Source organism: Ranitomeya imitator, chromosome 1, assembly GCF_032444005.1.
Source record: "Ranitomeya imitator isolate aRanImi1 chromosome 1, aRanImi1.pri, whole genome shotgun sequence".
NCBI classification, from domain to species: Eukaryota; Metazoa; Chordata; class Amphibia; order Anura; family Dendrobatidae; genus Ranitomeya; species Ranitomeya imitator.
In genome coordinates, this window is record NC_091282.1 from 51479990 (window position 1) to 51507910 (window position 27921).

The 27921-nt window shown below is 45.3% G+C and overlaps 1 protein-coding gene across 1 annotated transcript in view; it reads right to left on the reverse strand.

The window, feature by feature from the left end:
- LOC138661654 (factor XIIa inhibitor-like) overlaps nt 1-24314 on the reverse strand; it is a 64424-nt gene extending 40110 nt beyond the window's left edge. Inside the window, exons 1-3 of the mRNA XM_069746494.1 lie at nt 24065-24314; nt 23879-23979; nt 20997-21513 (exon numbers count right to left, since the gene is read on the reverse strand). Coding sequence (XP_069602595.1) covers nt 20997-21513; nt 23879-23962 — 601 coding nt within the window. The 5' untranslated portion in view covers nt 23963-23979; nt 24065-24314. The remainder of the gene's footprint in view (nt 1-20996; nt 21514-23878; nt 23980-24064) is intronic.
- Nucleotides 24315-27921: the final 3607 nt, after the last annotated feature.

Here is a 27921-nt window from a genome sequence, read left to right on the forward strand (position 1 = left end):
GACAATACAATGTGATAGAATTCAGTCCAGAAGTGAACGGCAAAACTATAGGCGGAAAAATGGGTTGTGTTTTTATTGTGGTGATTCAGCTCATGTTATATCAGCATGCTCTAAACGCACAAAAAAGGTTGATAAGTCTGTTGCCATTAGTACTTTACAGTCTAAGTTCATTCTGTCTGTGACTCTGATTTGTTCATTATCAGCCATTTCCGTCGATGCCTATGTGGATTCAGGCGCTGCCCTGAGTCTTATGGATTGGTCATTTGCCAACCGCTGTGGGTTTAATCTGGAGCCTCTGGAAGTCCCTATTCCTTTGAAAGGAATTGACTCTACACCTTTGGCTATGAATAAACCTCAGTACTGGATACAAGTGACCATGCGTATGACTCCCGTTCATCAGGAGGTGATTCGCTTCCTGGTACTGTATAATTTACATGATGTCTTAGGCTAGGGTCACATTGCGTTAGTGCAATCCGTTTAGCGCTAGCGGATTGCGCTAACGCAATGTTTTCTATGGGGCTGCGGTCGGGGTCGCGGTAACGTCCCCGCTCTCGCAGATCCCCGATCTGCGAGAGCAGGGAACGGACCGCTGGCGCGCCTCGGACGCTGCAAGCAGCGTTCGCGGCGCGCCAGGAATCACCGGCGCGTCGCTAGCGCGTGCCGAACATGGCACGCGCTAGTGAAGCGCGTTCCCATTGCCTTCAATGGGCGCGTTAACGGACGCGTTGCACGGCGTTAATTTCGCCATGCAACGCTGTCCGTTAAACGCGGTCCCATAACGCAATGGGAACCCAGCCTTAGTGCTTGGTCTGCCATGGTTACAAACTCATAACCCAGTCTTGGACTGGAAAACGATGTCTGTGTTAAGCTGGGGATGTCAGGGTGTTCATGATGATGCACCTCCGATTTCTATCGCTTCATCTACTCCTTCTGAGGTTCCGGTATTTTTGTCTGATTATCGGGATGTTTTTGAGGAGCCTAAGCTCAATTTGCTTCCTCCTCACAGGGATTGCGATTGTGCTATAGATTTGATTCCTGGCAGTAAATTTCCTAAAGGTCGTTTGTTCAATCTGTCAGTGCCAGAGCATACTGCTATGCGGGATTATGTTAAGGAGTCCTTGGAAAAGGGACATATCCGTCCATCTTCGTCCCCTTTGGGAGCAGGTTTTTTTTTGTGGCCAAAAAAGATGGTTCCTTGAGGCCTTGTATAGATTACTGTCTTTTGAATAAGATTACAGTTAAATATCAGTATCCTTTGCCATTGTTGACTGATTTGTTCGCTCGCATTAAGGGGGCTAAATGGTTCACAAAGATTGATCTTCGGGGTGCGTATAATCTTGTGCGGATAAAGCAGGGTGATGAGTGGAAAACCGCATTTAATATGCCTGAGGGCCATTTTGAGTATTTGGTGATGCCTTTTGGACTTTCTAATGCTCCTTCTGTCTTCCAGTCCTTTATGCATGATATTTTCCGTGAATATCTGGATAAATTTATGATTGTGTATTTGGATGATGTTTTGGTTTTATCGGATGACTGGGAGTCCAATGTTCAGCAGGTCAGGAAGGTGTTTCAGGTCCTGCGGGCCAATTCTTTGTTTGTAAAAGGTTCAAAGTATCTCTTTGGAGTCCAGAAGATTTCTTTTTTGGGGTATATTTTTTCCCCTTCTACTATTGAGATGGATCCCGTCAAGGTTCAGGCTATTTGTGACTGGACGCAGCCTACATCTCTTAAGAGTCTACAGAAGTTCTTGGGCTTTGCTAATTTTTATCGTCGTTTCATAACTAATTTTTCTAGTGTTGTTAAGCCTTTGACGGATTTGACTAAGAAGGGTGCTGATGTTGCTGATTGGTCTCCTGCGGCTGTGGAGGCCTTTCAGGAACTTAAGCGCCGGTTTTCTTCTGCTCCTGTGTTGCGTCAGCCAGATGTTTAGCTTCCTTTTCAGGTTGAGGTTGATGCTTCCGAGATTGGAGCGGGGGCGGTTTTGTCACAGAGATGCTCCGATTGCTCAGTGATGAAGCCATGTGCGTTCTTTTCTAGAAAGTTTTCGCCCACTGAGCGGAATTATGATGTTGGTAATCGGGAGCTTTTGGCCATGAAGTGGGCATTTGAGGAGTGGCGTCATTGGCTGGAGGGTGCTAGACATCGTGTGGTGGTCTTGACTGATCACAAAAATCTGATTTACCTTGAGTCTGCCAAGCGTCTGAATCCTAGACAGGCTCGTTGGTCACTGTTTTTCTCCCGTTTCGATTTTGTGGTTTCATACCTGCCAGGTTCAAAGAATGTGAAGGCGGATGCTCTTTCTAGGAGTTTTGTGCCTGACTCCCCTGGAAATTCTGAGCCCACTGGTATCCTTAGGGATGGGGTGATTTTGTCGGCTGTCTCCCCAGACTTGCGACGTGCTTTGCAGGAGTTTCAGGTGGATAAACCTGATCGTTGTCCGCCTGAAAGACTGTTTGTTCCGGATAATTGGACCAGTAGAGTCATCTCCGAGGTCCATTCTTCTGCGTTGGCAGGTCATCCTGGAATATTTGGTACTAGAGACTTGGTGGCCAGGTCTTTTTGGTGGCCTTCCTTGTCGAGGGATGTGCGTTCTTTTGTGCAGTCTTGTGAAGTTTGCGCTCGGGCTAAGCCTTGCTGTTCTCGGGCCAGTGGATTGTTGTCACCTTTGCCTATTCCGAAGAGGCCTTGGACGCACATTTCCATGGACTTTATTTCGGATCTCCCTGTCTCTCAAAAAATGTCCGTCATCTGGGTTGTGTGTGACCGCTTTTCTAAGATGGTTCATCTGGTACCCTTGCCTAAGTTGCCTTCCTCCTCTGAGTTGGTCCCTCTGTTTTTTCAGAACGTGGTTCGTTTGCATGGGATTCCGGAGAACATCGTTTCTGACAGGGGATCCCAGTTTGTGTCTAGATTTTGGCGGACGTTCTGTGCTAAGATGGGCATTGATTTGTCCTTTTCGTCTGCATTCCATCCTCAGACGAATGGCCAGACGGAACGAACTAATCAGACCTTGGAAACTTATTTAAGGTGATTTGTTTCTGCTGATCAAGATGACTGGGTTACCTTTTTGCCGCTTGCCGAATTTGCCCTTAATAATCGGGCTAGTTCTGCTACCTTGGTTTCTCCTTTCTTTTGTAATTCGGGGTTTCATCCTCGTTTTTCCTCTGGTCAGGTGGAGCCTTCTGATTGTCCTGGAGTGGACATGGTGGTGGATAGGTTGCATCAGATTTGGAGTCATGTGGTGGACAATTTGAAGTTGTCCCAGGAGAGGGCTCAGCAGTTTGCTAATCGCCGTCGCCGCGTGGGTCCTCGACTTCGTGTTGGGGACTTGGTGTGGTTGTCTTCTCGTTTTGTTCCTATGAAGGTCTCTTCTCCTAAGTTCAAGCCTCGGTTCATCGGTCCCTATAGGATCTTGGAAATTCTTAACCCTGTGTCGTTTCGTTTGGATCTCCCGGCATCGTTTGCTATTCATAATGTGTTCCATCGGTCGTTGTTGCGGAAGTATGAGGTACCTGTTGTTCCTTCGCTTGAGCCTCCTGCTCCGGTGCTGGTGGAGGGAGAATTGGAGTATGTTGTGGAGAAGATCTTGGATTCTCGTGTTTCCAGACAGAAACTCCAATATTTGGTCAAGTGGAAGGGTTATGGTCAGGAGGATAATTCTTGGGTGGTTGCCTCTGATGTTCATGCTGCTGATTTGGTCCGTGCATTTCATAGGGCTCATCCTGGTCGCCCTGGTGGTTCTCGTGAGGGTTCGGTGACCCCTCCTCAAGGGGGGGGGTACTGTTGTGGATTCTGTTTTTGGGCTCTCTCTGGTGGTTACAGATGGTACTGGGTGACTTGTGTTCTCTGCGGTCTCTGGTGTCCACCTGTTCTATCAGGATATGGGAGTTTCCTATTTAACCTGGCTTTCTTGTCATTTCCTCGCCGGCTATCAATGTAATCAGTGTGTCTTGTTACCTCTGCTTCCCGCTTCTGTATTCTTCAGGACAAGCTAAGTTTTTGATTTTCCTGTTCCACGTTTTGCTTAATTTTTGTCTTAGTCCAGCTTGCAGATATGTGATTCCTTTTTGCTGGTTGCTCTAGTGGGCTGATATTACTCCTCATGTTCCATGAGTTGGAACATGAGTTCAAGTAATTTCAGGATGGTTTTTTGTAGGGTTTTTCGCTGACCGCGCAGTTCACTTTTGTATCCTCTGCTATCTAGCTTTAGCGGGCCTCATTTTGCTGAATCTGTTTTCATAACTACGTATGTGCTTTCCTCTCATTTCACCGTCATTACATGTGGGGGGCTGCTATTTCTGTGGGGTGTTTCTCTGGAGGCAAGAGAGGTCTGTGTTTCTTCTAATAGGGAAAGTTAGTTCTTCGGCTGGCGCGAGACGTCTAGAATCATCGTAGGCACGTTCCCCGGCTACAGCTAGTTGTGTGTTGAGGTTCAGGATCGCGGTCAGCTCAGTTTCCATCACCCTAGAGCTTGTTTTATTTTTTGTGCTTGTCCTTTTGTGATCCCCTGCCATTGGGATCATGACAGACAATGGCCCAAAACATACATCCAAGGCAACAAAGGAGTGGCTCAAAAAGAAGCACATTAAGGTCATGGAGTGGCTGGCCAGTCTCCAGACCTTAATCCTATAGAAAACTTATGGATGGAGTTGAAGCTCCGAGTTGCCAAGCGACAGCCTCAAAATCTGACTGATTTAGAGATGATCTGCAAAGAGGAGTGGACCAAAATTCCTTCTGACATGTGCGCAAACCTCATCATCAAATACAAATAACGTCTGACTGCTGTGCTTGCCAACAAGGGTTTTCCACCAAGTATTAAGTCTTGTTTGCCAGAGGGATCAAATACTTATTTCTCACTGCAAAATGCAAATAAATATATGTACTTTATATAATATGATTTACAGGATTTTATTTTTGATATTCTATCTCTCAATGTGAAATTAACCTATCATTAAAATTATAGACTGTCTTTGTCAGTGAGAAAACTTACAAAATCAGCAAGGGATCAAATACTTATTTTGCCCACTCTACATGGGTGCGAGAAAATCACATTATCGCATTGCAAACGCATTACACATGGATGATCATACGGAGAACACTTGTGCGACTCTTGGCAGGGAGACTAGGACTGATTTTTCATACATTAAGTGTGACCCCAGCCTAACTTTTGTGTCGCCACAACAGTGCGAAAGCTCGTTTTGTGTGGGGCGAGTTGTACATTTGAATGACGCCATCCATTTTATCATGTGAAGTACTGGAATGCTGGAAAAAATGTCAATTACAGAGAAATTGCAAAAAAAGCACATTTAGGCAATTCCGCTCCACCCGCGGCTGAGAAACACAGCCATCACCTGCTGGCAAAGATGTCAGCTCAGTACCGTAAGTCAGTGAACCGACTTATCACATACCAGTATGTCATATGATGTTAAGCGGTTAAGTGATGAAAAAAAATCAGAATGTGACGGGCACAAGGGGGCATTCTTTGCGTCTGGAGGAGAGAAGGTTTTTCCACCAACATAGAAGAGGATTCTTTACTGTTAGGGCAGTGAGAATCTGGAATTGCTTGCCTGAGGAGGTGGTGATGGCGAACTCAGTCGAGGGGTTCAAGAGAGGCCTGGATGTCTTCCTGGAGCAGAACAATATTGTATCATACAATTATTAGGTTCTGTAGAAGGACGTAGATCTGGGGATTTATTATGATGGAATATAGGCTGAACTGGATGGACAAATGTCTTTTTTCGGCCTTACTAACTATGTTATTATGTATATGTTACTAATTTCGTAAAAAAAACAAAATTTTTACCTTGTGCTGGCATTTTCCGAGACTGGTAACAACATTTTATTTTTTTTTATTGATGGAGCTGAGTGAGGGCTTGTTTTGCATGGCGAGCTGACATTATTATTTATACCAATTTATTGCATTTGTTTTAGGGGGCAAGATGAAAAATAAAAACAGAATTCTGCCATTTTGATTTTTTTTCTCTTTACAGTGTTTATCATATGCGGCAATTAGCTCCACATTTTGATTGATACGACTTTTCAGAATGCGACGATACGAAAAATATATACTAGATGTACATATATATATACACTGCTCAAAAAAATAAAGGGAACACTTAAACAACAGAATATAACTCCAAGTAAATCAAACTTCTGTGAAATCAAACTGTCCACTTAGGAAGCAACACTGTTTGACAATCAATTTCACATGCTGTTGTGCAAATGGAATAGACAACAGATGGAAATTATTGGCAATTATCAAGACACACACAATAAAGGAGTGGTTCTGCAGGTGGGGACCACAGACCACATCTCAGTACCAATGCTTTCTGGCTGATGTTTTGGTCACTTTTGAATGTTGGTTGTGTTTTCACACTCGTGGTAGCATGAGACGGACTCTACAACCCACACAAGTGGCTCAGGTAGTGCAGCTCATCCAGGATGGCACATCAATGCGAGCTGTGGCAAGAAGGTTTGCTGTGTCTATCAGCGTAGTGTCCAGAGGCTGGAGGCGCTACCAGGAGACAGGCCAGTACACCAGGAGACGTGGAGGGGGCCGTAGAAGGGCAACAACCCAGCAGCAGGACCGCTACCTCAGCCTTTGTGCAAGGAGGAACAGGAGGAGCACTGCCAGAGCCCGGCAAAATGACCTCCAGCAGGACACAAATGTGCATGTGTCTGCACAAACGGTTAGAAACAGACTCCATGAGGATGGTCTGAGTGCCCAACGTCCACAGATGGTGGTTGTCTTCACAGCTCAACACCGTGCAGGACGCTTGGCATTTGCCACAGAACACCAGAATTGGCAAATTCGCCACTGGTGCCCTGTGCTCTTCGCAGATGAAAGCAGGTTTACACTGAGCTCATGTGACAGACGTGACAGAGTCTGGAGACACCGTGGAGAGACATCCTTCTGCATGACCGGTTTGGCAGTGGGTCAGTAGTAGCCTGACTGCCATTAGGTACCGAGATGAGCTCCTCAGACCCCTTGTGAGACCATATGCTGGTGCAGTTGGCCCTGGGTTCCTACTAATGCAGGACAATGCCAGACCTCATGTGGCTGGAGTGTGTCAGCAGTTCCTGCAAGATGATGGCATTGATGCTATGGATTGGCCCGCCCATTCCCCAGACCTGAATCCGATTGAACACATCTGGGACATCATGTCTCGCACCATCCACTAACGTCACGTTGCACCACAGACTGTCCAGGAGTTGGTGGATGCTTTAGTCCAGGTCTGGGAGGAGGTCCCACAGGAGACCATCCACCGCCTCATAAGGAGCATGCCCAGGCGGTGTAGGGAGATCGTACAGGCTCGTGGAGGCCACACACTACTGAGCATCATTTCCTTGTCTTGAAGCATTTCCACTGAAGTTGGATCAGCCTGTAACTTCATTTTCCACTATGATGTTGAGCATCATTCTAACTCCAGACCTCCATGGAATATTAGTTGCGATTTACATTGTTTATTTTTAGGTTTTACTGTTCTCAACACATTCCACTATGTAATGAATAAAGATTTACAACTGGAATATTTCATTCAGTGATATTTAGGATGTGGGATTTTAGTGGTCCCTTTATTTTTTTGAGTAGCGTATATACAGTTGTGCTCAAAAGTTTACATACCCTGGTAGATTTTTGCTCTTTGCCTTTTTTCAGAGAATATGAATTATAATACCAAAACTTTTTCTCCACTCATGGTTAGTGGTTGGGTGAAGCCATTTATTGTGAAACTACTGTGTATTCTCTTTTTAAATCATTTGGTGTTATCATTCATATTCTCTGAAAAAAGGCCAAGAAAGCAAACATTCTGCCTGGGCATGTAAGCTTTTGAGCACAACTATATATTATTAATTTCTTTTTTTTTTTTTATTGGGAAGATGGGTGGAGAACTTTTTAGATTATTTTAAAATGTAATCCTTTTTTGTTTTATAAATTAGTTTTTAATCCCTTTAGGGGATTTTAGGGGTCTATCAGAGGCATGCAGCTGCGCAGGCCACCGGTGCAATGACATAATGCCGGTTTCACATCACAGGCCATGCCTAAGACATGACACCTGGGTGCTCTGCAGCTGCGAGCCTCTGATAGGCTTGTGTTGTGGATGTAGAGTAAATGCAAGTCAGGGAGCCAGTGGCTCTCTGCTCCACAACGGTGGAATTTTTTTTTGCGGCTGCACCTCCAGTTGAAAATAGTGCTGGTTCAGACTGGTTGCCCTACCCCAAGCCCCTGCTCTGAAGTCTTGGACCCCCACTGATCATAAATAGTGACGAGTGAACGTGATTGCATAAGGTGTCATCTGAGCATGCTCTGGTGTTAATCAAGTGTCTTCAGCGTGCTCAAAAAATATGTTCGAGTCCTCGCGGCTGCATGTCTCGCGGCCGTTGGGCAGCTGCAACGCCTACAGGGACTCCTAACAAACTGACAATCTTTGCATGTGTTGCAGCTGTTGAAGAGCCGCGAGACATGCAGGCGCGGGGACTCAAACGTATTTTTCGAGCACGCCGAAGACACTAGGTTAGCACCCAAGCATGCTCAGATAACGCCTTATCCCAGCACGCTCGCTCATCAGTAAACATAAACACTATGTAGCACCTGAAATATACAACAAAACATTAATAAAATGACAGTTACACTTTAATTTATAAAAAATAAATGGTTACTCTTTAAGGCTGTGTGCACACGTTGTGTTTTTTTTTCTGCACAGTTTTGTCACAAAACCCGAACGATTTCCCGATGACAGGAAAGTGAATGAGAATCCCAAAGTCTCATGACCAAGTTGCTTTTTTTTTTTTCTTGCAGATTTGATGCAGATTTAATTCTCCAGAATGTCAATTCTTTCCGTTTTTGCTGCAGATTTCGCCCCGTACTAATGAGTGGGGGAAAATCTGCACCAGAAACACAGCAAAAATGTGGGTAATTTACATTGTTGGTTTTTTTGCCAAAAGATGCAGAATTGGTACAGAAATTTCTGCCCCAAATACTTAATGCACATGCCCTGATCCATTCCATTCTAGCATCGTTTTAAACAATGAATGCACAGATCCCTTCTGCATTGTGTAAACATTTGTTAACTAAAGGGGATGTCCACCTTTGGGGACAATTTTTATTTTTTTTTTTATTTCAATGCATGCATTTCAGATAGAAAAAAAAATATTAAATTTTGCAATTTCACTTCATTCAAAATTTTACACCATTTGGCTTTTGCAGACTTTTTGCTTCCGTGTTCTCTTCTGTAGTCATAAATCAGCAGAGAGGAGCTAAAAAAATCACAGATAAGAGTAAGGCCTCATTCAGACATCAGTATTTTCCACGTACAAGAAAAATGGACAGATTATTCTGATCAGACTGTAGTCTGACTGTCATTAGTTGTACTCAAAGTCGAAAAAAAACAATGTTTCTCTACCTTACATAGTAACATAGTAACATAGTTAGTAAGGCCGAAAAAAGACATTTGTCCATCCAGTTCAGCCTATATTCCATCATAATAAATACCCAGATCTACGTCCTTCTACAGAACCTAATAATTGTATGATACAATATTGTTCTGCTCCAGGAAGACATCCAGGCCTCTCTTGAACCCCTCGACTGAGTTCGCCATCACCACCTCCTCAGGCAAGCAATTCCAGATTCTCACTGCCCTAACAGTAAAGAATCCTCTTCTATGTTGGTGGAAAAACCTTCTCTCCTCCAGACGCAAAGAATGCCCCCTTGTGCCCGTCACCTTCCTTGGTATAAACAGATCCTCAGCGAGATATTTGTATTGTCCCCTTATATACTTATACATGGTTATTAGATCGCCCCTCAGTCGTCTTTTTTCTAGACTAAATAATCCTAATTTCGCTAATCTATCTGGGTATTGTAGTTCTCCCATCCCCTTTATTAATTTTGTTGCCCTCCTTTGTACTCTCTCTAGTTCCATTATATCCTTCCTGAGCACCGGTGCCCAAAACTGGACACAGTACTCCATGTGCGGTCTAACTAGGGATTTGTACAGAGGCAGTATAATGCTCTCATCATGTGTATCCAGACCTCTTTTAATGCACCCCATGATCCTGTTTGCCTTGGCAGCTGCTGCCTGGCACTGGCTGCTCCAGGTAAGTTTATCATTAACTAGGATCCCCAAGTCCTTCTCCCTGTCAGATTTACCCAGTGGTTTCCCGTTCAGTGTGTAATGGTGATATTGATTCCCTCTTCCCATGTGTATAACCTTACATTTATCATTGTTAAACCTCATCTGCCACCTTTCAGCCCAAGTTTCCAACTTATCCAGATCCATCTGTAGCAGAATACTATCTTCTCTTGTATTAACTGCTTTACATAGTTTTGTATCATCTGCAAATATCGATATTTTACTGTGTAAACCTTCTACCAGATCATTAATGAATATGTTGAAGAGAACAGGTCCCAATACTGACCCCTGCGGTACCCCACTGGTCACAGTGACCCAGTTAGAGACTATACCATTTATAACCACCCTCTGCTTTCTATCACTAAGCCAGTTACTAACCCATTTACACACATTTTCCCCCAGACCAAGCATTCTCATTTTGTGTACCAACCTCTTGTGCGGCACGGTATCAAACGCTTTGGAAAAATCGAGATATACCACGTCCAATGACTCACCGTGGTCCAGTCTATAGCTTACTTCTTCATAAAAACTGATTAGATTGGTTTGACAGGAGCGATTTCTCATAAACCCATGCTGATATGGAGTTAAACAGTTATTCTCATTGAGATAATCCAGAATAACATCCCTCAGAAACCCTTCAAATATTTTACCAACAATAGAGGTTAGACTTACTGGCCTATAATTTCCAGGTTCACTTTTAGAGCCCTTTTTGAATATTGGCACCACATTTGCTATGCGCCAGTCCTGCGGAACAGACCCTGTCGCTATAGAGTCACTAAAAATAAGAAATAATGGTTTATCTATTACATTACTTAGTTCTCTTAGTACTCGTGGGTGTATGCCATCCGGACCCGGAGATTTATCTATTTTAATCTTATTTAGCCGGTTTCGCACCTCTTCTTGGGTTAGATTGGTGACCCTTAATATAGGGTTTTCATTGTTTCTTGGGATTTCACCTAGCATTTCATTTTCCACCGTGAATACCGTGGAGAAGAAGGTGTTTAATATGTTAGCTTTTTCCTCGTCATCTACAACCATTCTTTCCTCACTATTTTTTAAGGGGCCTACATTTTCAGTTTTTATTCTTTTACTATTGATATAGTTGAAGAACAGTTTGGGATTAGTTTTACTCTCCTTAGCAATGTGCTTCTCTGTTTCCTTTTTGGCAGCTTTAATTAGTTTTTTAGATAAAGTATTTTTCTCCCTATAGTTTTTTAGAGCTTCAATGGTGCCATCCTGCTTTAGTAGTGCAAATGCTTTCTTTTTACTGTTAATTGCCTGTCTTACTTCTTTGTTTAGCCACATTGGGTTTTTCCTATTTCTAGTCCTTTTATTCCCACAAGGTATAAACCGCTTACACTGCCTATTTAGGATGTTCTTAAACATTTCCCATTTATTATCTGTATTCTCATTTCTGAGGATATTGTCCCAGTCTACCAGATTAAGGGCATCTCTAAGCTGTTCAAACTTTGCCTTCCTAAAGTTCAATGTTTTTGTGACTCCCTGACAAGTCCCCCTAGTGAAAGACAGGTGAAACTGCACAATATTGTGGTCGCTATTTCCTAAATGCCCAACCACCTGCAGATTTGTTATTCTGTCAGGTCTATTAGATAGTATTAGGTCTAAAAGTGCTGCTCCTCTGGTTGGATTCTGCACCAATTGTGAAAGATAATTTTTCTTGGTTATTAGCAGAAACCTGTTGCCTTTATGGGTTTCACAGGTTTCTGTTTCCCAGTTAATATCCGGGTAGTTAAAGTCCCCCATAACCAGGACCTCATTATGGGTTGCAGCTTCATCTATCTGCTTTAGAAGTAGACTTTCCATGCTTTCTGTTATATTTGGGGGTTTGTAACAGACCCCAATGAGAATTTTGTTACCATTTTTCCCTCCATGAATTTCAACCCATATGGACTCGACATCCTCATTCCCTTCGCTAATATCCTCCCTTAAAGTGGACTTTAGACAAGACTTTACATAGAGACAAACCCCTCCTCCTCTCCGATTTTTACGATCCTTTCTAAACAGACTGTAACCCTGTAAGTTAACTGCCCAGTCATAGCTTTCATCTAACCATGTCTCGGTTATTCCCACTATGTCAAAGTTACCTGTAGATATTTCTGCTTCTAGTTCTTCCATCTTGTTTGTCAGGCTTCTGGCGTTTGCGAGCATGCAGTTTAGAGGATTTTGTTTTGTTCCAATCTCCTCACTGTGGATTGTTTTAGAAATGTTCTTACCTCCCTTCTGAGTATGTTTTCCTGGGTCGTCTTTGTTCGAGTCTAATGTTTTTCTTCCCGTCCCCTCTTCTTCTAGTTTAACGCCCTCCTGATGAGTGTAGCGAGTCTTCTGGCGAATGTGTGTTTCCCAGGTTTGTTGAGGTGTAGTCCGTCTCTGGCGAGGAGTCCATCATACCAGTAATTCACACCGTGGTCCAGGAATCCAAATCCTTGTTGTCTGCACCATCGTCTTAGCCAGTTGTTTGCATCAAGGATCCTGTTCCATCTCCTGGTGCCATGCCCGTCTACTGGAAGGATAGAAGAAAAAACTACCTGTGCATCCAGTTCCTTTACTTTCTTCCCCAACTCTTCAAAGTCCTTGCAGATTGTCGGTAGGTCCTTCCTTGCCGTGTCATTGGTGCCAACATGTATCAGAAGAAATGGGTGGACGTCCTTGGAGCTGAAGAGCTTTGGTATCCTATCGGTCACATCCTTGATCATCGCACCTGGAAGGCAGCATACTTCTCTTGCAGTTATGTCCGGTCTGCAGATGGCTGCTTCGGTGCCTCTCAGTAGTGAGTCTCCCACCACCACCACTCTTCGTTGCTTCTTGGCTGTACTTTTTGCTGTCACTTGTTGCTGTGTGCCCTTTTCTTTTTTGCTTGCTGGTATTGCTTCATTCTTAGGTGTGCCATCTTCATCCTCTACAAAGATTTGATATCGGTTCTTCAGTTGTGTGGTTGGTGATTTCTCCATGGTCTTCTTGCTTCTTTTGGTCACATGCTTCCACTCATCTGCTTTTGGAGGTTCTCTGACACTTTTTGCACCTTCTGTGACCAGTAGAGATGCTTCTGTTCTGTCTAGAAAGTCTTCATTCTCTTTGATGAGTTTCAAAGTTGCTATTCTTTCTTCCAGACCCCGCACCTTTTCTTCTAAAAGGGCCACTAGTCTACACTTCTGACAGGTGAAATTGGATTCTTCTTCTGGTCGATCTGTGAACATGTAGCACATGCTGCAGCTCACCATGTAGGTTGTCACATCTGCCATGTTGCTCCTAGATCCTGCTGACTTGCTGTGTGTTTTCCTTCTTGTGTAATCTACTCAGCCAAGCTCTCTTGCAATAATGTCCTACAGGCAAAAATTTGCCTAATGTCTTACGGCGCGCGGTTTGGTGATGCTTTCGAAGCAGCTGGTCCCGGCTGTACCCAACGATCTTCTAGCTTAGGGAGACTTCGCTTCTCCCAGAAGGCACCTGGAATATGCAAATTAGCCTCCTGAAGCTTGAATCCCTGGTTTGGTGATGCTTTCGAAGCAGCTGGTCCCGGCTGTACCCAACGATCTTCTAGCTTAGGGAGACTTCGCTTCTCCCAGAAGGCACCTGGAATATGCAAATTAGCCTCCTGAAGCTTGAATCCCTGGTTTGGTGATGCTTTCGAAGCAGCTGGTCCCGGCTGTACCCAACGATCTTCTAGCTTAGGGAGACTTCGCTTCTCCCAGAAGGCACCTGGAATATGCAAATTAGCCTCCTGAAGCTTGAATCCCTGGTTTGGTGATGCTTTCGAAGCAGCTGGTCCCGGCTGTACCCAACGATCTTCTAGCTTAGGGAGACTTCGCTTCTCCCAGAAGGCACCTGGAATATGCAAATTAGCCTCCTGAAGCTTGAATCCCTGGTTTGGTGATGCTTTCGAAGCAGCTGGTCCCGGCTGTACCCAACGATCTTCTAGCTTAGGGAGACTTCGCTTCTCCCAGAAGGCACCTGGAATATGCAAATTAGCCTCCTGAAGCTTGAATCCCTGGTTTGGTGATGCTTTCGAAGCAGCTGGTCCCGGCTGTACCCAACGATCTTCTAGCTTAGGGAGACTTCGCTTCTCCCAGAAGGCACCTGGAATATGCAAATTAGCCTCCTGAAGCTTGAATCCCTGGTTTGGTGATGCTTTCGAAGCAGCTGGTCCCGGCTGTACCCAACGATCTTCTAGCTTAGGGAGACTTCGCTTCTCCCAGAAGGCACCTGGAATATGCAAATTAGCCTCCTGAAGCTTGAATCCCTGGTTTGGTGATGCTTTCGAAGCAGCTGGTCCCGGCTGTACCCAACGATCTTCTAGCTTAGGGAGACTTCGCTTCTCCCAGAAGGCACCTGGAATATGCAAATTAGCCTCCTGAAGCTTGAATCCCTGGTTTGGTGATGCTTTCGAAGCAGCTGGTCCCGGCTGTACCCAACGATCTTCTAGCTTAGGGAGACTTCGCTTCTCCCAGAAGGCACCTGGAATATGCAAATTAGCCTCCTGAAGCTTGAATCCCTGGTTTGGTGATGCTTTCGAAGCAGCTGGTCCCGGCTGTACCCAACGATCTTCTAGCTTAGGGAGACTTCGCTTCTCCCAGAAGGCACCTGGAATATGCAAATTAGCCTCCTGAAGCTTGAATCCCTGGTTTGGTGATGCTTTCGAAGCAGCTGGTCCCGGCTGTACCCAACGATCTTCTAGCTTAGGGAGACTTCGCTTCTCCCAGAAGGCACCTGGAATATGCAAATTAGCCTCCTGAAGCTTGAATCCCTGGTTTGGTGATGCTTTCGAAGCAGCTGGTCCCGGCTGTACCCAACGATCTTCTAGCTTAGGGAGACTTCGCTTCTCCCAGAAGGCACCTGGAATATGCAAATTAGCCTCCTGAAGCTTGAATCCCTGGTTTGGTGATGCTTTCGAAGCAGCTGGTCCCGGCTGTACCCAACGATCTTCTAGCTTAGGGAGACTTCGCTTCTCCCAGAAGGCACCTGGAATATGCAAATTAGCCTCCTGAAGCTTGAATCCCTGGTTTGGTGATGCTTTCGAAGCAGCTGGTCCCGGCTGTACCCAACGATCTTCTAGCTTAGGGAGACTTCGCTTCTCCCAGAAGGCACCTGGAATATGCAAATTAGCCTCCTGAAGCTTGAATCCCTGGTTTGGTGATGCTTTCGAAGCAGCTGGTCCCGGCTGTACCCAACGATCTTCTAGCTTAGGGAGACTTCGCTTCTCCCAGAAGGCACCTGGAATATGCAAATTAGCCTCCTGAAGCTTGAATCCCTGGTTTGGTGATGCTTTCGAAGCAGCTGGTCCCGGCTGTACCCAACGATCTTCTAGCTTAGGGAGACTTCGCTTCTCCCAGAAGGCACCTGGAATATGCAAATTAGCCTCCTGAAGCTTGAATCCCTGGTTTGGTGATGCTTTCGAAGCAGCTGGTCCCGGCTGTACCCAACGATCTTCTAGCTTAGGGAGACTTCGCTTCTCCCAGAAGGCACCTGGAATATGCAAATTAGCCTCCTGAAGCTTGAATCCCTGGTTTGGTGATGCTTTCGAAGCAGCTGGTCCCGGCTGTACCCAACGATCTTCTAGCTTAGGGAGACTTCGCTTCTCCCAGAAGGCACCTGGAATATGCAAATTAGCCTCCTGAAGCTTGAATCCCTGGTTTGGTGATGCTTTCGAAGCAGCTGGTCCCGGCTGTACCCAACGATCTTCTAGCTTAGGGAGACTTCGCTTCTCCCAGAAGGCACCTGGAATATGCAAATTAGCCTCCTGAAGCTTGAATCCCTGGTTTGGTGATGCTTTCGAAGCAGCTGGTCCCGGCTGTACCCAACGATCTTCTAGCTTAGGGAGACTTCGCTTCTCCCAGAAGGCACCTGGAATATGCAAATTAGCCTCCTGAAGCTTGAATCCCTGGTTTGGTGATGCTTTCGAAGCAGCTGGTCCCGGCTGTACCCAACGATCTTCTAGCTTAGGGAGACTTCGCTTCTCCCAGAAGGCACCTGGAATATGCAAATTAGCCTCCTGAAGCTTGAATCCCTGGTTTGGTGATGCTTTCGAAGCAGCTGGTCCCGGCTGTACCCAACGATCTTCTAGCTTAGGGAGACTTCGCTTCTCCCAGAAGGCACCTGGAATATGCAAATTAGCCTCCTGAAGCTTGAATCCCTGGTTTGGTGATGCTTTCGAAGCAGCTGGTCCCGGCTGTACCCAACGATCTTCTAGCTTAGGGAGACTTCGCTTCTCCCAGAAGGCACCTGGAATATGCAAATTAGCCTCCTGAAGCTTGAATCCCTGGTTTGGTGATGCTTTCGAAGCAGCTGGTCCCGGCTGTACCCAACGATCTTCTAGCTTAGGGAGACTTCGCTTCTCCCAGAAGGCACCTGGAATATGCAAATTAGCCTCCTGAAGCTTGAATCCCTGGTTTGGTGATGCTTTCGAAGCAGCTGGTCCCGGCTGTACCCAACGATCTTCTAGCTTAGGGAGACTTCGCTTCTCCCAGAAGGCACCTGGAATATGCAAATTAGCCTCCTGAAGCTTGAATCCCTGGTTTGGTGATGCTTTCGAAGCAGCTGGTCCCGGCTGTACCCAACGATCTTCTAGCTTAGGGAGACTTCGCTTCTCCCAGAAGGCACCTGGAATATGCAAATTAGCCTCCTGAAGCTTGAATCCCTGGTTTGGTGATGCTTTCGAAGCAGCTGGTCCCGGCTGTACCCAACGATCTTCTAGCTTAGGGAGACTTCGCTTCTCCCAGAAGGCACCTGGAATATGCAAATTAGCCTCCTGAAGCTTGAATCCCTGGTTTGGTGATGCTTTCGAAGCAGCTGGTCCCGGCTGTACCCAACGATCTTCTAGCTTAGGGAGACTTCGCTTCTCCCAGAAGGCACCTGGAATATGCAAATTAGCCTCCTGAAGCTTGAATCCCTGGTTTGGTGATGCTTTCGAAGCAGCTGGTCCCGGCTGTACCCAACGATCTTCTAGCTTAGGGAGACTTCGCTTCTCCCAGAAGGCACCTGGAATATGCAAATTAGCCTCCTGAAGCTTGAATCCCTGGTTTGGTGATGCTTTCGAAGCAGCTGGTCCCGGCTGTACCCAACGATCTTCTAGCTTAGGGAGACTTCGCTTCTCCCAGAAGGCACCTGGAATATGCAAATTAGCCTCCTGAAGCTTGAATCCCTGGTTTGGTGATGCTTTCGAAGCAGCTGGTCCCGGCTGTACCCAACGATCTTCTAGCTTAGGGAGACTTCGCTTCTCCCAGAAGGCACCTGGAATATGCAAATTAGCCTCCTGAAGCTTGAATCCCTGGTTTGGTGATGCTTTCGAAGCAGCTGGTCCCGGCTGTACCCAACGATCTTCTAGCTTAGGGAGACTTCGCTTCTCCCAGAAGGCACCTGGAATATGCAAATTAGCCTCCTGAAGCTTGAATCCCTGGTTTGGTGATGCTTTCGAAGCAGCTGGTCCCGGCTGTACCCAACGATCTTCTAGCTTAGGGAGACTTCGCTTCTCCCAGAAGGCACCTGGAATATGCAAATTAGCCTCCTGAAGCTTGAATCCCTGGTTTGGTGATGCTTTCGAAGCAGCTGGTCCCGGCTGTACCCAACGATCTTCTAGCTTAGGGAGACTTCGCTTCTCCCAGAAGGCACCTGGAATATGCAAATTAGCCTCCTGAAGCTTGAATCCCTGGTTTGGTGATGCTTTCGAAGCAGCTGGTCCCGGCTGTACCCAACGATCTTCTAGCTTAGGGAGACTTCGCTTCTCCCAGAAGGCACCTGGAATATGCAAATTAGCCTCCTGAAGCTTGAATCCCTGGTTTGGTGATGCTTTCGAAGCAGCTGGTCCCGGCTGTACCCAACGATCTTCTAGCTTAGGGAGACTTCGCTTCTCCCAGAAGGCACCTGGAATATGCAAATTAGCCTCCTGAAGCTTGAATCCCTGGTTTGGTGATGCTTTCGAAGCAGCTGGTCCCGGCTGTACCCAACGATCTTCTAGCTTAGGGAGACTTCGCTTCTCCCAGAAGGCACCTGGAATATGCAAATTAGCCTCCTGAAGCTTGAATCCCTGGTTTGGTGATGCTTTCGAAGCAGCTGGTCCCGGCTGTACCCAACGATCTTCTAGCTTAGGGAGACTTCGCTTCTCCCAGAAGGCACCTGGAATATGCAAATTAGCCTCCTGAAGCTTGAATCCCTGGTTTGGTGATGCTTTCGAAGCAGCTGGTCCCGGCTGTACCCAACGATCTTCTAGCTTAGGGAGACTTCGCTTCTCCCAGAAGGCACCTGGAATATGCAAATTAGCCTCCTGAAGCTTGAATCCCTGGTTTGGTGATGCTTTCGAAGCAGCTGGTCCCGGCTGTACCCAACGATCTTCTAGCTTAGGGAGACTTCGCTTCTCCCAGAAGGCACCTGGAATATGCAAATTAGCCTCCTGAAGCTTGAATCCCTGGTTTGGTGATGCTTTCGAAGCAGCTGGTCCCGGCTGTACCCAACGATCTTCTAGCTTAGGGAGACTTCGCTTCTCCCAGAAGGCACCTGGAATATGCAAATTAGCCTCCTGAAGCTTGAATCCCTGGTTTGGTGATGCTTTCGAAGCAGCTGGTCCCGGCTGTACCCAACGATCTTCTAGCTTAGGGAGACTTCGCTTCTCCCAGAAGGCACCTGGAATATGCAAATTAGCCTCCTGAAGCTTGAATCCCTGGTTTGGTGATGCTTTCGAAGCAGCTGGTCCCGGCTGTACCCAACGATCTTCTAGCTTAGGGAGACTTCGCTTCTCCCAGAAGGCACCTGGAATATGCAAATTAGCCTCCTGAAGCTTGAATCCCTGGTTTGGTGATGCTTTCGAAGCAGCTGGTCCCGGCTGTACCCAACGATCTTCTAGCTTAGGGAGACTTCGCTTCTCCCAGAAGGCACCTGGAATATGCAAATTAGCCTCCTGAAGCTTGAATCCCTGGTTTGGTGATGCTTTCGAAGCAGCTGGTCCCGGCTGTACCCAACGATCTTCTAGCTTAGGGAGACTTCGCTTCTCCCAGAAGGCACCTGGAATATGCAAATTAGCCTCCTGAAGCTTGAATCCCTGGTTTGGTGATGCTTTCGAAGCAGCTGGTCCCGGCTGTACCCAACGATCTTCTAGCTTAGGGAGACTTCGCTTCTCCCAGAAGGCACCTGGAATATGCAAATTAGCCTCCTGAAGCTTGAATCCCTGGTTTGGTGATGCTTTCGAAGCAGCTGGTCCCGGCTGTACCCAACGATCTTCTAGCTTAGGGAGACTTCGCTTCTCCCAGAAGGCACCTGGAATATGCAAATTAGCCTCCTGAAGCTTGAATCCCTGGTTTGGTGATGCTTTCGAAGCAGCTGGTCCCGGCTGTACCCAACGATCTTCTAGCTTAGGGAGACTTCGCTTCTCCCAGAAGGCACCTGGAATATGCAAATTAGCCTCCTGAAGCTTGAATCCCTGGTTTGGTGATGCTTTCGAAGCAGCTGGTCCCGGCTGTACCCAACGATCTTCTAGCTTAGGGAGACTTCGCTTCTCCCAGAAGGCACCTGGAATATGCAAATTAGCCTCCTGAAGCTTGAATCCCTGGTTTGGTGATGCTTTCGAAGCAGCTGGTCCCGGCTGTACCCAACGATCTTCTAGCTTAGGGAGACTTCGCTTCTCCCAGAAGGCACCTGGAATATGCAAATTAGCCTCCTGAAGCTTGAATCCCTGGTTTGGTGATGCTTTCGAAGCAGCTGGTCCCGGCTGTACCCAACGATCTTCTAGCTTAGGGAGACTTCGCTTCTCCCAGAAGGCACCTGGAATATGCAAATTAGCCTCCTGAAGCTTGAATCCCTGGTTTGGTGATGCTTTCGAAGCAGCTGGTCCCGGCTGTACCCAACGATCTTCTAGCTTAGGGAGACTTCGCTTCTCCCAGAAGGCACCTGGAATATGCAAATTAGCCTCCTGAAGCTTGAATCCCTGGTTTGGTGATGCTTTCGAAGCAGCTGGTCCCGGCTGTACCCAACGATCTTCTAGCTTAGGGAGACTTCGCTTCTCCCAGAAGGCACCTGGAATATGCAAATTAGCCTCCTGAAGCTTGAATCCCTGGTTTGGTGATGCTTTCGAAGCAGCTGGTCCCGGCTGTACCCAACGATCTTCTAGCTTAGGGAGACTTCGCTTCTCCCAGAAGGCACCTGGAATATGCAAATTAGCCTCCTGAAGCTTGAATCCCTTCTTCTTTGTCATCTGAGTGCAGTCCAATGATTTTCACGGACCCAAAAATTGACACTGCAGATTTTGATCTGACGCTCGGGTCAATAATTGGACATGTCTCTGATATTTTCCCAGGACTGCTTTTTGCGAGGAAAAAATTGGACATATGCACAGCCCCAAAGAATATCATAGGCAGGCTCGGACTGGCCCACGGGAGAACAGGAGAATCCTCTGGTAGGCCGCCCTTGTGAGAGAAGCTCTAATTGCATAATACTATGTCACTTGATTGACAATTTGCAGAAAATTAAACAAGCTAGCCAAGTTAATATTACATAAAAAGCAAACGTAAATTTTCAGGTTATTTTTGCATGTAGCTGAACAGTGGGCCTGAAGAATCAATATTACTGGTGGGCCTTTGCCATCCCAGTTCGACACCTATAGGTACAAGTTCTATCTGTGAAAAAAAAAAAAACGGATTGCACGCGTACGTGAAAAACTGCCTTTGAATGAGTCGTTAGAAACTCTCCAAATGGGCTGTCAGAATGAGTTCACAGAAGGATTCTCAGATAACTCATTCTGCAGCCACAATTAGACTGGGAAACACAGAGGCTGTAGAACGGGAAATGATGTAAAATGTGATTAAAAAAAGGAATTTTAGCTTAAAAGAAATAGTTTTCATTAATCATAAAAACGTCTATGTTCCTTACCCAGCATTAGCTGTGACAGCGCCAGTGCAATGCTTATTGGAGCAATCACGAGATTCGATGTTTCGTCACGTTGCGACAGTGTTTTGTACATATCCAGGCTGAATCTGCTCAGTTGTCTCGACACCTCCTCGGTGGCATTGTGAGGATTGGCACATTCTGGCCACATCGAAGAACAATTAAACTCTGGAGCTGCTGTTGATGTTTGCACCTTTGTCAGAGGTGTTTCCATATCTTCCTCATCCTCGGTTTGGTTACTTTTGGTGGCAGCTTGGTCCTTTTCAGAGGGAACTCTGTTCTTTGCTTCGGCATCAGCATCTAAATTATTTTCCGAATGAACTGAAGATCTTGCCGCTTCTTTTATCCATTCCGGTCCTGTTGGCGGATCCTTCTGATTTATAGGAACTCTATTTATACTCTCTGACGATTCCTGCGGGTTTCCGACATTATGTACGTCCGGAGAAGTCTCTTGATTGAGACCTTTTTCTACCGAATTTGCGTCCTGAACAGTAATGAATTCCTAAATTATAAACGAAACAGAAAAGTTTACGTCACATCTGCACTATTTAGGCTGCCGTCACACTTGCAGTATTTGGTCAGTATTTTTCATCAGTATTTGTAGCCAAAACAAGGAGTGGAACAAATAGAGGAAAAGTATAATAGAAACATATGCACCACTTCTGCATTTATCACCCACTCCTGGTTTTGGCTACAAATACTGATGTAAAATACTGACCAAATACTGATAGTGTGACGGCAGCCTCAAGGGCTTCATTTCGGCGAGAAAATATTAATAGGATGTTCACATGTTGCACACTATATTGTGTATCAGCATGTTTTAATCATATGGGCTTCGATTCATCAATTGTAGGGGTCTTTAAGTCAATTACAAACAGAGTGATCTAGTGTTTATTTCTGTTAATGTTTATGATTATGGCTTACAGTCAGTGAAAACCCAAAAGATATTATCTCAGTAATTTAGAATAATTAACAAAAAACACCTGCAAAGGCTTCCTAAGCTTATAAAAAGGTCCCTTTTTAGTCTGTTTCAGTAGGTTTCACAATCATGGGGAAGACTGCTGACTTGACAGATGTCCAGAAGGCAGTCATTGACACACTCCACAAGGAGGGTAAGCCACAAAAGGTCATTGCTAAAGAAGCTGGCTGTTCACAGAGTGCTGTATCCAAGCAGATTAATGGAAAGTTGAGTGGAAGGAAAAAGTGTGGTAGAAAAAGGTGGCAAGCAACTGGGATAACCGCAGCCTTGAAAGGATTGCTAAGAAAAGACCAATCAAAAATTTGGGGGAGATTCACAAGGAGTGGACTGCTGCTGAAGTCATTGTTTCAAGAGCCACCACACACAGACGTATCCAGGACATGGGCTACAAGTGTCACATTTCTTGTGTCAGGCCACTCATGACCAATAGACAACGCCAGAAGCGTCTTACCTGGACCAAAGAGAAAAAGAACTGGACTGTTGCTCAGTGGTCCAAGGTGCTGTTTTCAGATGAAAGTAAATTTTGTATTTCATTTGGAAATCAAAGTCCCAGAGTCTGGCGGAAGAGTGGAGAGGCCACAATCCAAGCTGCTGGAGGTCTAGTGTGAAGTTTCCACAATCGGTGATGGTTTGGGGAGCCATGTCATCTGCTGCTGTAGGTCCACTGTGTTTTATCAAAACCAAAGTCAGCGCAGCCGTCTGCCAGGAAATTTTAGAGCACTTCATGCTTCCCTCTGCCGACAAGCTTTTTGGAGGTGGAAATTTCATTCTCCAGCAGGACTTGGCCCCTGTCCACACGGCCAAAACTACCAATACCTGGTTTACAAACAACAGTATCACTGTGCTTGATTGGCAGCAAACTCGCCTGACCTTAACCCCATAGAGAATCTATGGAGTATTGTCATGAAGAAGATGAGAGACACCAGACCCAACAATGCAGACGAGCTGAAGGCTGCTATCAAAGCAACCTGGGCTTCCATAACCCCTCAGCAGTACCACAGGCTGATCGCCTCCATGCCACGCCGCATTGATGCAGTAATTGATGCAAAAGGAGCCACGACAAAGTATTGAGTGCATTTACTGAACATACATTTCAGTAGGCCAACATTTCGGATTTTAATATCCTTTTTCTATCTGGCGTTATAAAGTATTCTAATTTACTGAGATAATGACTTTTGGGTTTTCATTGGCTGTAAGCCATAATCATCAAGATTAACAGAAATAAACACTTGAAATAGAGCACTCTGTTTGTAATGACTCTATATAATATGTGAGCTTCATTTTGTGTATTGAAGAACTGAAATAAACTTTTTGATGATATTCTAGTTTTGTGAGAAGCACTTGTAGATGGCTTAGAAGGGTTGATCCTATCTACTGATTCCCTTTCAGAATTATTGTCAATGTAAAAGATGTGTCAAATGGTGCTAAATTTATGGTCCACTGTGATATACAGTATATGGTGCATTTTACGGGTATTTGCAAACGTCTTTTAGCAACAGGAAGGCGTTTCAGGAAAAGGTCAGCTCAGCTGTATTTTTATAAAGTGTAAAAATATAAAGCTCTTTTTTTTAAAAACAAACTTGTACTTATAAAAAATTGAGCTGCTTCCAAAATGAAGCTGTCTGTAGACTGGCATGGCCACTTCTTTTATCCGCTTTTCGGCTTTCTAAGCCAGAGCCTACCCTCCTGTAAAAATAGCACATACCCTATATTTCATGCAGTCTCAATATTAGAAAGCATTAATAAATTTGCCCCAATGTTCTAAAATGTCAACAGACGGAAGGTATACTATTTCAGCATCGTGACCTGCAAATAAAGAGTACACATGTAACGTGCAGACAATTGGACAGATGCGCTATACAGTTCTGATTGCGTATATTGCGCTAACCTCAGACTTGGGTTGATGTGAGAGAGACCCGTTCTTGCACATTGCAGTTGCAAAAAGGAAAACCACGTGGATCATAAGTTGCATCGTAGCTATTAAAGTATCTGAAAACAAAAACATAGAATGCTTCCATTTCAATGCAACTTTCGGTAAAGCAACAACAGTTGTATGGTTTTGATTCTTTCTTACCTCCTCCGATGTTGAGCTTTGGGGTCCTCTGCTGATCTCCAGTCGTGCGTCTCTTATCTTGAGAAGTTTGATTGCTCTCGAAGAAAGAAACAAAAAAATAATCCTGCTGATAACTTTTAAATGACTAATAAAGATAGAATAAATGATGTTACAACACAAATTTTCGGAATTCCAAATCCTTAGGTCTCTTCGTCAGGCATGTTCTCTAGGTGTTGTCCCAAAAAGCACAGTGCACATGTATTTATAAGTCAGACTCACAGAATGATATTGGGAGGGATGAAGACAATACTAGTTAAACATTCTCTCAAATTCCGGTAAATGCACTGACTTCCAAAAAGTTCCTCCCTCTAGTAAGCACCTCCCCAATAAAAGCAATTCATTTCATTCTTTCCAGATTCTTTCAATTTCATCTTGTTGGCAATGCAATACATTAACTCCTCAAGAACCAGGACAATTTCATAGTATTAATTTGGTCGTCCAGGCTGAAATGAAAAATCTGCAGTTATTTTTGCTGACTGCAATATGTTATTGCTGCGTAGCATTACTCTTACCTCAGTAAGGTACACCTGTTTACAGTGGTCGACATATCAGCCTTTGTTGCATTGCTACATGAATGCTGCAACAGGTGAAGTTCCTCATGTGTCATGTGAATGATTGGTGATGTGTGGGCAAATACATAACATGGGAAAAAAACACCTTTGGTCATCTAATGCCTAGGCTGGGTGCCACTGTTTTGATTGGCTGCGAGGATTGCTGAGTGTTTTTTTATAATGAGAAGTCATGGGACAATGTGGGGTCAGCAGTAGATTATATGCCCATGACGTGTCACTCAGGGAAGACTAAGTGCAACACGAAGGAATTGGGGAAGGGAGTTGAGTACTAAGGAAGGGGAGAGTGGGACCCCTAGGCAGATCTAAAGTCACCCTGTCTGCCCTAAACGTCCCTATATAGGTTCTACACCTATCGCCGAGCAGGAACCTGATCCCTGCCTGACCCAGTGGCTAAGCCTTGCTTAGGGAAGAACAAGGTGCACTAGTCAAACCCCACTACCACTAAAGACAGCTGGGATAGACAAACAAGAACTCATATCTTGAGTAGACTCACTGAGGTAACACAGATGTCCTCCAACAGCACCAAAGAGTAAGATAGCCGACTGCTATAGCTCCAAGTCTCAACAGGGGAAAATGGAAATATCACCGGCAATTCACAGATGCAGACAGGAAATCTACAAATACCCAGTCCAGGTGTGTCAATTAGAGCCGGGGGGAGGTTGCCACTGAGTCCAAGAGTCAGAAGGACCAGGAAGGTGTTTGCAATGCCAACCACAGAGACCTACTGCAGCCAGATGCTATGCGACTGTCTGTAGCCTCTGACACACCCGTGACACCATGGGAGCGTAAAGAGTGCATAACAAATATCTGTTTCAGACGTATGCAGACAGGATGACAATAAAAAAAATCTGAGCTGTCCAATAGAAAGGCCTGTGCCACAGCTAGCTATTAAGTGGGCATAAGCAATACTCACTACTAATGTCTATTGCCCCAATGATTTAGAAAGGGCCAGAGAGAAGAAAAGCATGGGCCTCTCTGACCTTTCCAGGTGCCTGTGCACTGCACTCTGCCATCAACAGGTCAGATAAGTACACCTGCGCAGGAGCATGATGCCGGGGAGCCATGAAGCAAGCAGGAGGGCGGCGATCATAAGAAGATGGGAGGTGCCGGACCTGTGACACCCATCGGACCAGACCGCCCCCGGGTGAGTATAATAAAACTTATTTTTCTTATCTTTCAGGTGGGATCAGGATCTCTTCTACAGCATTATAGAATGCTGTAGATAGGCCCTGAAAGGCGGTGGCCCATCTTATATCGGACAAACCTGGTGAGAGGTTCGCTTTAATGTATATATGAAATCTTCATCTGCAAAATTGCTATGAAAAATACAGTAAAAAAGAAGGTACTTAGCGCAAAGATTGGCCAATCATCAACTGCAGACTTGTTAGAGTGATGTTGCACAACTGTGTAATGATTTGTGGGTTGGAAGCTCCTTATTCCTTGCTGAAGACCTGCATGTTGGATTCCTCTGCATGTTAAAGGGAGTCCATCAGTCCAAACTGACAGTATAAACTGAGCATCAAGCCTTGTAGGGGATATAACACTTCTATAAAAAAAATCGCACTTAGTGTTCTCATCGCTGCCTCTGAAGTTTAATCAATTATACTTATTAATGTGCTCAGTGCACCCTGGATGTGGCCAAAAGATTCCGGATGTATGCGGATGCGTCCGCATGCGTCGTTTTGATGCGCCTGCCGACCGCAACAAAATGCAACCTGTTGCGTTCGACGCAGTTCGGTGCAGCGTCAAAACTAAGCATGCGGACGCATCTGCATACATCCGCATGGCCTGCGTACCCAATGTTAAAGATAGATGCGCAGGATGCATGCTAATGTAGGCGGAGCTGAATGGAAGAGGTGTGACAGTGGGCGGGGCTTAACAGCGGAAGTATGCAGCCCTCCGCAGCTCTGCCCAATGCAAAGGTGAAACCAGCCTAAGTGAATCCCAGTACCAATCTAAAAGTATTACCACTGTGGGTGTAGGGAACGGTGAAATTAAATAATACTGTATAACACATTAAATATAAAGAACAAGCAATAAAACAGTAGTGACTGTGCCCTGGTATATATTGAATGACTATGCAGACATGGCAGTATTAATGACTCATGGCGATATTGGAGATATTACCTGTGCAGGCAGGGGGGTGTAAGCAGAAACGCACCCCGACGCACGTTTCGGAATAAATCCTTCATCAGGGGGCAATGTCAGTCCACTATTTTAGCATGGGGAACCAGAATTGTATAGAATGCTGGCTCATTCCTTATCTTGGTAAGATGGAGCAGTCTACATAGAAACCAACAGTTGCAAAAACGGAGAAGAAAAAACTATATCGGTTCAAAATAATGAACAAGATAAAGTTTATTGATTAAAAGAGATAACAGGTGTGGAGGGAAGGGAATATAACACGTGTCACATGATGTGCTGTGCGAGACTAGGGCGCACACAATTGGGCAGAACTGCATATAACATGGTAAATAGCATGACAAAATTGACAGTCATTAGAGTATACAATAAGTCAAAAACAGGAATGTCATGAAACATGATAGCATAACAGTTAAATCTCTGCTTAGGAGGTAATGCTAAATAGCAATAATATAAAGACATATACAGCCATGTGCAGGCAAACATATAATAGCCATGTGTAGGCAACCACATGGTAAGAAGCACTACCTATGCATGTAACAGCATGGATCTCTGAGGAGTGTGCGCCCGCCCCGACGCGCGTTTCAGTTCTGCCTTCCTCAGGATCCGACAGTTGCTTAGAGTAGGTCTTTGTCATTGACCCAAGGTTAAGCATTGTTTTTTCTCTATCTGTAGGCTAAAAAAATTGCTTCCATCTCATACTGTTTTTTTAGTGTCCTACTGAACGTGGAAAGCTATTCAAGGTTTGCCTCTTTCCTGAGTCAAAGAAATCTTGAAGTGTCATAACGCAGAGCTAGACAGATCTTTGGAAAACAAAAATAGTAGCGTCAGGGTATTTTTCACCTTGGCTGAGCAATCATCATTAACTTGCGGAAGGCTACAGAATCCAATAGGAAGGGACTACATGACTAACCATGTAAACAGGTAAAGCTACAGGTGACTAGACTGCTTTTTGCAGGTAATATTTTCCTGTAGGTGGTTGCTATTGACTTGGGAATGTTGAAACTGGTGGATTAATGCTTTACACCATCACTGATTATAGCAGAACATCAACAGAAAATGATGACGGAACAGAAATAACCTGCTTTTGTTTTCTCACTAGTG